Source organism: Salmo salar, chromosome 22 (assembly GCF_965601325.2).
Source record: "Salmo salar chromosome 22, fSalSal1, whole genome shotgun sequence".
Classification (NCBI taxonomy): domain Eukaryota; kingdom Metazoa; phylum Chordata; class Actinopteri; order Salmoniformes; family Salmonidae; genus Salmo; species Salmo salar.
In genome coordinates, this window is record NC_138312.1 from 57,783,549 (window position 1) to 57,792,164 (window position 8,616).

At 42.0% G+C, this 8,616-nt stretch overlaps 1 protein-coding gene across 2 annotated transcripts; it reads left to right on the top strand.

Moving 5' to 3' along the window:
- The first annotated feature begins 3,393 nt into the window (after positions 1-3,393).
- LOC106583761 (L-rhamnose-binding lectin CSL3) lies at positions 3,394-6,455 on the top strand. Of its 2 annotated transcripts, XM_045705497.2 has the most exons (9): positions 3,398-3,459; positions 3,769-3,804; positions 3,897-3,941; positions 4,060-4,195; positions 4,323-4,441; positions 5,739-5,783; positions 5,894-6,029; positions 6,107-6,214; positions 6,286-6,455. In XM_045705497.2, exons 1-8 carry the CDS (start codon positions 3,429-3,431, stop codon positions 6,210-6,212), a joined length of 654 nt encoding a protein of 217 aa, XP_045561453.2. In that variant the 5' UTR covers positions 3,398-3,428; the 3' UTR covers positions 6,213-6,214; positions 6,286-6,455. The 2 variants fall into 2 exon arrangements, with proteins under 2 accessions (XP_082823932.1, XP_045561453.2); XM_082967806.1 differs by lacking the exon at positions 3,769-3,804 and having other exon boundaries at positions 3,394-3,459.
- The last annotated feature ends 2,161 nt before the right edge of the window (positions 6,456-8,616 follow it).

Genomic DNA, 8,616 nt, shown 5'->3' on the forward strand with positions numbered 1-8,616 from the left:
TTCTACAAAAATTACAACTTGAACAAGCAAATGTGCAGGATAGACAGGATGAGAATGAAACACAAGGAAATTAGCATTGTATTACGAAGGGCTCACGGCTTGATTACATTATGAAAGCAAAACGTGTCAGAACCCCCCTTTGATTGTGGTGTTCGTTAAGTGGCATCAAACTGTAATAAAATGGCATAAGAAAAATGTCCTCATGTATGTAAAAACAAGAACAAATGTGTGTGCTTTTGTTATTGTTATTGGGATGTAATATCAGAGTCCTCCTAAATGCATTCATAACAAGATGCCCTGATTGTGTCAAGGTCAAGACCAACTTGTGTAATGGGAGTAAGATATGATTTAAACAATTTAGTGGAATAGGAAGCATCATTTTGTACTATCATTTAGCCATATTAGGTCAAGATCCTTCTGTTTTGGTAAAAAGCTGAAAGATGGGACTGGAAAAATGTAACCAGTCTCATATTCACATCATGGGGGATCTGTAGACTTCTTCTTCTTCTTCTTCTTCTTGGTTTATTGGTAGACTACACCCCAAAAAGGTGTATTGCCACCACATTCTGTGTGGGATGAATATAAAAAAGATGTTACGAAACAGAAACATTGTGTGGTTTGGGGGAAAAAAATCCACACAAACTAGCAACAACACACACAAAAATAAAACACTAAACAAAAAACATCCTATTTCTTCTGTTAAAAACAAAAAACCCACATCCAATCTCTACTCAGGCTCAGAGATGACATGAGGTATTCAGCTTCTACTTCCATAGACACCCTGGAGATGGGGGCCCTAGTCCAAAGCAGGGGTTGGAAACGGTTCAGGGAACAGGACAGAAAACAATAAAATAATTACATTTTTAGAGGAACAGAATCAGAACTGGGAACGAAAGTGATCTACACTCAGAGAAAAATGGCTCTTTAGGGTTCTATATAGAAGCTATCTGAACCTCGAGGCTTATATTCCTACCCAAGCATGTAATGGGAAGTTTAGAAATCAACGGCTAATAAAAGCCAACCCAGTCGCATCAAACTCTGAAATGAGAGCTAACATTCCCTTAAACAAATTTGAGCTGTTTTCCATTGACCATTGTATCCATTTTAATGATACTGCTGTATGATTTCCCCCATTGCTTTTAGTTCAAATGTGAATTCCATAAACTTGAATACACCCTTGGTTTTCAAATCTCATAGAATCAACCAAAGCCCTTGTATATCTATAACATTCCATCGTTGGTTACTCTGAATGTTCCTCATATTGCCATTGGCTGTAGCCTAAGTCTAATAGGGAGATAGTAAATGGTGCAGTTCTATGCAATCTTATAGCCATACCAACTATATCAATATCAACCATCAGACAAGGCCTGCATCAGCTTATTGAGCGTAGCTTGTTTGAGTTGGAGATTCAGGTAACTTTAAAAATTGTAAAGGATTTGGGTTGATGTATCTGAACAATAGAAGCTTACTTACTTCCTTAGTGTATTACATCCAGATCTGGCCTTTTCAGACGGATCCAGACATTCTGGTATTGACTGAAACTTGGATCTCTGGGGACAATCAGGATTCTGATTAAACAAGCTGATTAAACAGCATGACCATTACACAAGTGCACCTTGTGCTGGGGACAATGAAAGGCCACTCTAAAATGTGCAGTTTTGTCAAACAAAACACAATGCCACTGATGTCTCAAGTTTTGAAGAGGCATGCAATTGGCAGGCTGACTGCAGGAACGTCCACCAGAGCTGTTGCTAGAAAATGGAATGTTCATTTCTCTACCATTAGCCGCCCCCAACATAGAGAATTTGGCAGTATATCCAACAGGCCTCACAACCGCACTGTCAATCTGAAATGGTCCATTCACAGAGACAGTGAGGTGAAGGCGCAACAGTGCCCCATCAACATCAGGAGGCTGAAGAAATGTGGCAAAATTTAGTGCATCCTGTAGGGCTGTATCACCGACTGGCACGGCCATTGCAACAGCAGGGCTCCCCAGGGGTGGTCAGCCCAAAACAACACCGGAGGAAACTGCCTGCCCTCCAGGACCTCTATAGCACCAGGTGTCACCGGAAGGGCAAGAAGATCATCAAGGACCTCAGCAACCCGAACCATGGCCTGTTCACCCCGCTACCATAGACAGTACAGTACCATGGACAGTGACAGTACAGGTGCATCAAAGCTGTGACCAAGAGACTGAGAAACTGGAGATAGAAACTTCTATCTCCAGGCCATCGGACTGTTAGCCGGCCTCCGCCCAGTACCCTGCCAAACTTAGTACTGTTAAAAGCAGGGTCCTGAGCTGATACCACCCAGTACACTACCCTGTACCATAGAGACTGCTGCCGTGTGTACATAGTTATTCAACAAGGGTCACTTTAATAATGTTGACAGTAGTGTACCTGTACTGGGGTACTGTGGGTTCTATGGTCACCAAACTAACTTAATGCGCAACGGTCTCCCCTTACAGGAATGGCAACTGAGAAAGTATGAATGCACAAAATCACTCGGACCGGCCTTTCCGGAGCCTGATATGTGCAATACCCTGCCCAGTGATGGACAAGGCACCTGTCCAGCAGCCCTGAGGAGCGACAGTTGGGTTTCACCAGAGAGGAAGAGGACACACACTCAGCCACCGGAACTACACATAATGGGGATCTGACCATAGAGAATTATAGATACAGTATGTCATCTTTATATGTGCCCATTATGGTGTCTGTGAGTGTACGGACAGCTCCATTCAAATAAAATAAAAAATGAATTCAAATTGGAGGCAATATTCATTTTATTAAAGTAGTCCATTTTCTTCTATAATTTCTATGAGTTGGCAAACAATCTAAAAGGCTGCACACCACCACAGAGTGTGTTGTTTGAAAAGGTACTATTTGAAGGCAAAGCTGGCAATTTACTGCCACCTACAGTTATGCAATGTTTGCTCAAGAGTATAATTAATTGTCTGATCCATCTTGATGACACGGAAGGAATAATGGAAGCGTTCAGCAGGACGAAACGTTTTGGAAGTTTCAGAAAGAAACATATGCTATGTTGAACAAATATGTCTCTTTGACAAGTAGAATAAGGAAATACGTTGTCTCTATTCATTAAATGGAAATCTGCAATGCTTGAAGATTTTGCGACTGAACGTGGCCCGTGTGATTCTTCCTTAACGAAGAAGCCCCACCTAGATGGCTACTTTAAAATGTTGGAAGACCTCAATGGCAATGTTAATGCAAAATGTATTTTATCCATCTAGAGTCCTCTATCTATAGACCAGCAAACGATGGCCCCTAATTGCAATGAGGTGCACCTGGAGACAAATAGATACACCTGGGTTAATTAAGACATGTCACATAACATAAATACCAGGTGTATTGGGTCTAATTAGCATCAGTTGCATTTTCTCTATTACTACCACTCCTGTACCCGACATCATGCACATGGTCAGACTGACGGTGGTCACATGTGAGTATACAAAATCTGTATCTGATGCAGATTAGAATATAAATATATATGACCAAATGTTTGTATTTGAGAGTAATGGAAGTACATATCATATATGACTTGCGGGACATTACATTTCTATTGTTCAAAACAAAGTTGTCTAACAAACTGTCACATTGCATGCATGGAATAAGAGACAATTCTGAACTTGATGACTACAGTACACTTAGTATAACTCAAATGCTGGAGTATAGTCAAATGCTAAATTCTAGCTTCATGGTCCAAGTGCATATGATGTGGAATGTTGCTGAATTAGCTGTGTTGTTTCAGTGCTGGCTGCAGCTTGCTGTACACTAACAGATGGAGGTACTGTATGTAGTAATGATGATGGTGATGATGATACTACTTAACCAAGCTAATGTGAGTGGTGTGTAATTCCTGTTTATTTGTCCTGGCAGCAATCAGCATCACGTGTGAAGGCTCTGATGCTTTACTGCAATGTGGTAAGCTAGTCACCGACCACCTATGATATTTTCTACTGTAGATTAGCGTCACTGGCCCACAGTCTTCGCTCTCCTTCGTCCCTCACCTTTCTCCTTTTCTTTGTCTTTCTTCCCTCAGATGGAGGTAAGATTCAAATCAAGCGTGCCAACTATGGTCGTCGTAAACACGATGTGTGTTCCATTGGGCGCCCCGATAACCAACTCACCTACACCAACTGCCTCAGCCAATCCACCACCAGCAAGATGGCAGAAAGGTACTAGAACCTGTGGTGTTTACCTGTAGGAACTCCTTGGCTGTGGTGTTAACAACCACCAGCAGCAAGAACCTGTAGTGTTTACCTGTGGGAACTCATGACCTCTACCTGTCTTTGAAACACCCAGGTGCGATGGAAAGAGCCAGTGTGTTGTCCCGGCATCCAATTTGGTTTTTGGGGACCCCTGTGTTGGGACTTACAAGTACCTGGACACCAAATACTCCTGTGTCCAACAGCCCGAAACAAGTAAGTCTCTGAATGTGTGCTAGTAATAGTTAGTGGTGGGCACCAATAGCCATAATTTAATTCAATGTATTATCGGTATGACTGTGGCATGTTGGGGTATTGTTTAATACTCCTACCCATTTGACTCTTTTGTAAAAGCGTGCACTCTGCTGATAGCTAGAAAATGAATAGAATGGGTTTGTTCCCCTATGGTACCAGCTTGTTAATTTTGTTTTATTAAATGCTGCCTTATGGCCACAACGTGTTTCATACATGCATTTGTTTCTCCAAGTGTAAACCACCCTCACCTGCTAACTAACACAAGCTGTGCTTATGGAGCAATGTATCCGGCAACAACTTTAGTTAGCGTAGCCTGTAGGGAGGTCGGAGACCTGGCAGTGTGGTGCCAAGATGGACAAAGGAACTGACTGTGGACTACAGGTAATGGAGGGCCAAGCCCCTCCCTACCAGGAGGCTAAAAATATTTATCAGCCCTCCGATCCTCAATTCTACAGCTGCACCATTGAGCGCTTTTTGACTGGCTGCATCACCACTAGGTATGGCATCTGTCCGCAAGGTGCTAGAGAGTAGTGCGTACGGCCCAGTACATTACTGAGGCCGCGCTCCCTGCCATCAGGACCTCGACACCACGTGTGTCGGAAGGCCCTACATTGTCAATGCCTCAAGCCACCCAAGTCATACTGTCCTGTTACTCCATGACAAATGGTACGGCTGCACCAAGTCAGTAACCAACAGGACCCTGAACGGCTTCTACTTCCCCCAAGCCATAACTGCTGAATGACTACCCCTGACTATCTGCATAGCTTTTTTTTTGCAAATACTTTTTTGACATATGCTGTTCCTTGTTATATGTACATATCTAGCTCAATTAGCAAGCAAGAACATTGCAGGAAAGTGGCTGAAGCTTGCTTGTGCGTACTTAATCTGGTTTTAAGACTGAATGGTAACTACCTAGCGCTACTCCCACAGATTTGTAGTGTATACGGCATAGAAATACAGATGTGGTGTAGTGGGTCGACTTAATTTTTCACCAGCTTAGCTCTAGCCAGCCAGTTTACTTAAAATGTTAGCATTTTGAGGACTGCTCATAAGGAAGTGGAACTACAAGGGAACGGTGGAAGATGACGTGTCAAACTGTTTATACTTTAGTTCACGCCAACACATTTTATAATGACTTTAAACAAATGAGCCTGAAATCAACATTCCCTGTTAGTTCCCATCCCTAACACTTCACCAGGCTAATGTATGTCTTAATTTGTCTGGCCAGTGTGGTGTAACTCCTGTGTTGTCCTTGCAGTAAGCAGCATCATATGTGAAGGCTCTGATTCCCAACTACTATGTGGTAAGCTGGTTAGCACTCCCGTACGGTATAATCATGTGGTGATATATATTAGTCACTAGCCCACACAAACACCCAGATTTGGCCATCCTTTTCTTCTTTCTCTTCCTCAGATCGGGGTGAGATCCATATTCTGCGTGCCAACTATGGTCGTCGTCAACACGATGTGTGTTCCATTGGGCGCCCACGCAAACAACTCAAAAACACCAACTGCATCAACCAATCCACCACCAGCACAATGGCAGAAAGGTACTGAAACCTTCAGTGTGCATTTACCTGTAGGCACTCATTGGCTGTGGTGTTAACCTCTACCTGTTGACACACAGGTGTGACGGAGAGCGCCAGTGTATCGTCAAGGTATCCAACTACGTGTTCGGCGACCCCTGTGTTGGAACTTATAAGTACTTGGATGTGGCTTACACCTGTGACTAAATGTGAGTTTTATATATGTGCATGCACGCATGACTGGGAACTAGAATGCTGGTGCTGACGTTTTGTCTTGCAGAATATCTTCCTGTGGAACCTGAAGATGTACAAGGCTTCTGGGATATCTTCATCAGGTTGTGCTGTTTTCTGCCAAATCAACTTCAATGACCATTGTGAACCTGTGTATTTTGTGTGGAAGCATTTCTGAACTGTGGTTGGTCTGAATTAAACGAAGTGTCAAAGACGAGACTGGTTGCCTCTTGTATGTTACTAAATGTCACACCAATATTTCTGAACATGTGTCCTTTATTCTTGCCTTTCACCGGACTCATTTGTACCTGGCGCTAACGTGCCTTTGTCTTGCTGTCTATGTTCTGTGCCCACCTTTAGGCAGTTGTAAAATATTCATTGTGCTCTGGACGGGCAAACTATTAAATCAATTGTACTTGCCTCTCAAATCACTGACCAGTAGTACTTATGACATCAGCAGGCTTACTTGACCTAATGTGTACACAAAGCAGACCTGGACCGTTAAGACATTACAATGTGTAGACCCTACAAACCCTGATCATTAAGTGATTGGCTCAGATCATGAGCCAAACAATACCGTGATGTGGAAATTAAGCTTGAGGCTATTTTTAAGGCTGCTTTTGCTTGTCAGATTTTTAGAGAACAATAGAGCTTCAATTGGCCAATGAATGGAGAAATGTATAACGCCCCACAGAATTTTGATGAGTCATAATGCGTCACACGGTTGCTAAGCTACTCATCATGCAATGCCTTCTCAAAGTCGAGAAACCTGCCTATTTTCCTCGCATACATAATGCCACTATTCCCAAGCAATACGATAATATCAAACATCTCGGATTAGTTGCAATTTTGTACTTCACGGAATTCATGCTAAAGTTTTTTTTAGTTTTTTTTGAGCTAGTGCCTAATTGGTCCCAGAATGCACTGCGCAGCCCATTAACGTATGGGCGTTAATATGATGCCAGTGGAGTTTCACCATCTCAAAGGTATCTCTGGCACCGTCCCACACATTTCGGCGATGCACCAACATTGATCTGTCCCTCATTGAAATCAAGTCTAAGTGGTAGATCTGTAGAGCGCTATTTCTAGTCTGAGGTACATTTTTGTACACCAGTGTCCAACAGCTGAAAATAGTACTTTTGGTCTGAAAAAATATTTTGCAGTTTAGATGGTATAATGATTCAACACTACTTTTGTCGAAATGGTGAACCAGAATTTCAGCAACCAGGAAATGGCAGCGTGATCCGCATAGTGCATTTTTATTTCTATTATACCATCAATATGTCCTGTGGGACTGTCGTTGTGGTACTGCTGTACTCATCCCAAATAAAACCAATGGGCAATAAGAGACAGAATGCGATCGGATCATCTAAATTGGCTTTCACAACTCTTGTAGAATTTCCACGTGGATGGGGATATTGTGTATTTAATCAAAGTCCACTGGAGGACAATTTATTTTTAACTAAGACAATAATTTAACTGAATTTTTCCAGTACAATAGAGGTTCAGTAAATCCCTTTATTGTTTGGGATACCTTTACATGTACCTTCAGAGGTCATTCAATTCAATTTTCAACAACAATGAAAAAGCAGTTTCTGGCTAAAGAGAAGACTAACAAGGGAAATACATTCACTAATAGTACAGGTAGATAGCAATAAAAACGAAACTATAGAGATACAAAATAAATTAGAGGAAAAACAAGATTTAGAGGAACTTATTCAAAAACCAACTAATATAATATATTACAAAATGAAAGTCATCTGTGAGGAAGCTAAATGATCTCAAGATGACGCAGACAGAGATGGTCGCCTCGCTTCAAGTCCTTAGGAAATTATGCAGTTATTTGTGGACAACATTAGGGCACGAGTTGCCTTCCAGAGAGACAGAGATTGTAACATTCTCTGATTCACGGAAACATGGCTCACTCGGGATATGTTATCAAAGTCCATACAACCATCGGGTTTCTTCATGCGTCGCGCCGACAGAATCAAACATCTCTCTGGTAAGTGGAAGGGTGGGGGTTTATGCCTCATGATTAATGACTCATGGTGTAACAATATCAACATACAGTAACTCAAGTCCTTTTGTTCACCTGACTTATATATCGCAAAACTCGTGCAAAACTGAATGCGCGAACCACCGCATTCAACCATGGAAAGAGGTCGGGGAATATAGCTGAATATAAACAGTGTAGTTATTCCCTCCGCAAGGCAATCAAACAAGCAGAATGTCGGTATAGGGAGAAAATGGAGTTGCAATTCAACGGCCAAGACACGAGACGAATGTGGCAGGGTCTACAGGAAATTACGGACTACAAATTTGTTCATAAAATGCCTGGATTTTTAAAATTTTGGTGATTCTCTTTTAAAATGGGTAAAAG

Bases quoted from the DNA above. Each gene is read 5' to 3' on its own strand.
- LOC106583761 (XM_045705497.2), top strand. From the start codon at position 3,429: ATGCACATGGTCAGACTGACGGTGGTCACAT. The intron at 3,805-3,896 runs GTACTGTATGTA...TTGTCCTGGCAG, and splicing joins CTGTACACTAACAGATGGAG to CAATCAGCATCACGTGTGAA. The intron at 6,030-6,106 runs GTACTGAAACCT...GTTGACACACAG, and splicing joins ACCAGCACAATGGCAGAAAG to GTGTGACGGAGAGCGCCAGT.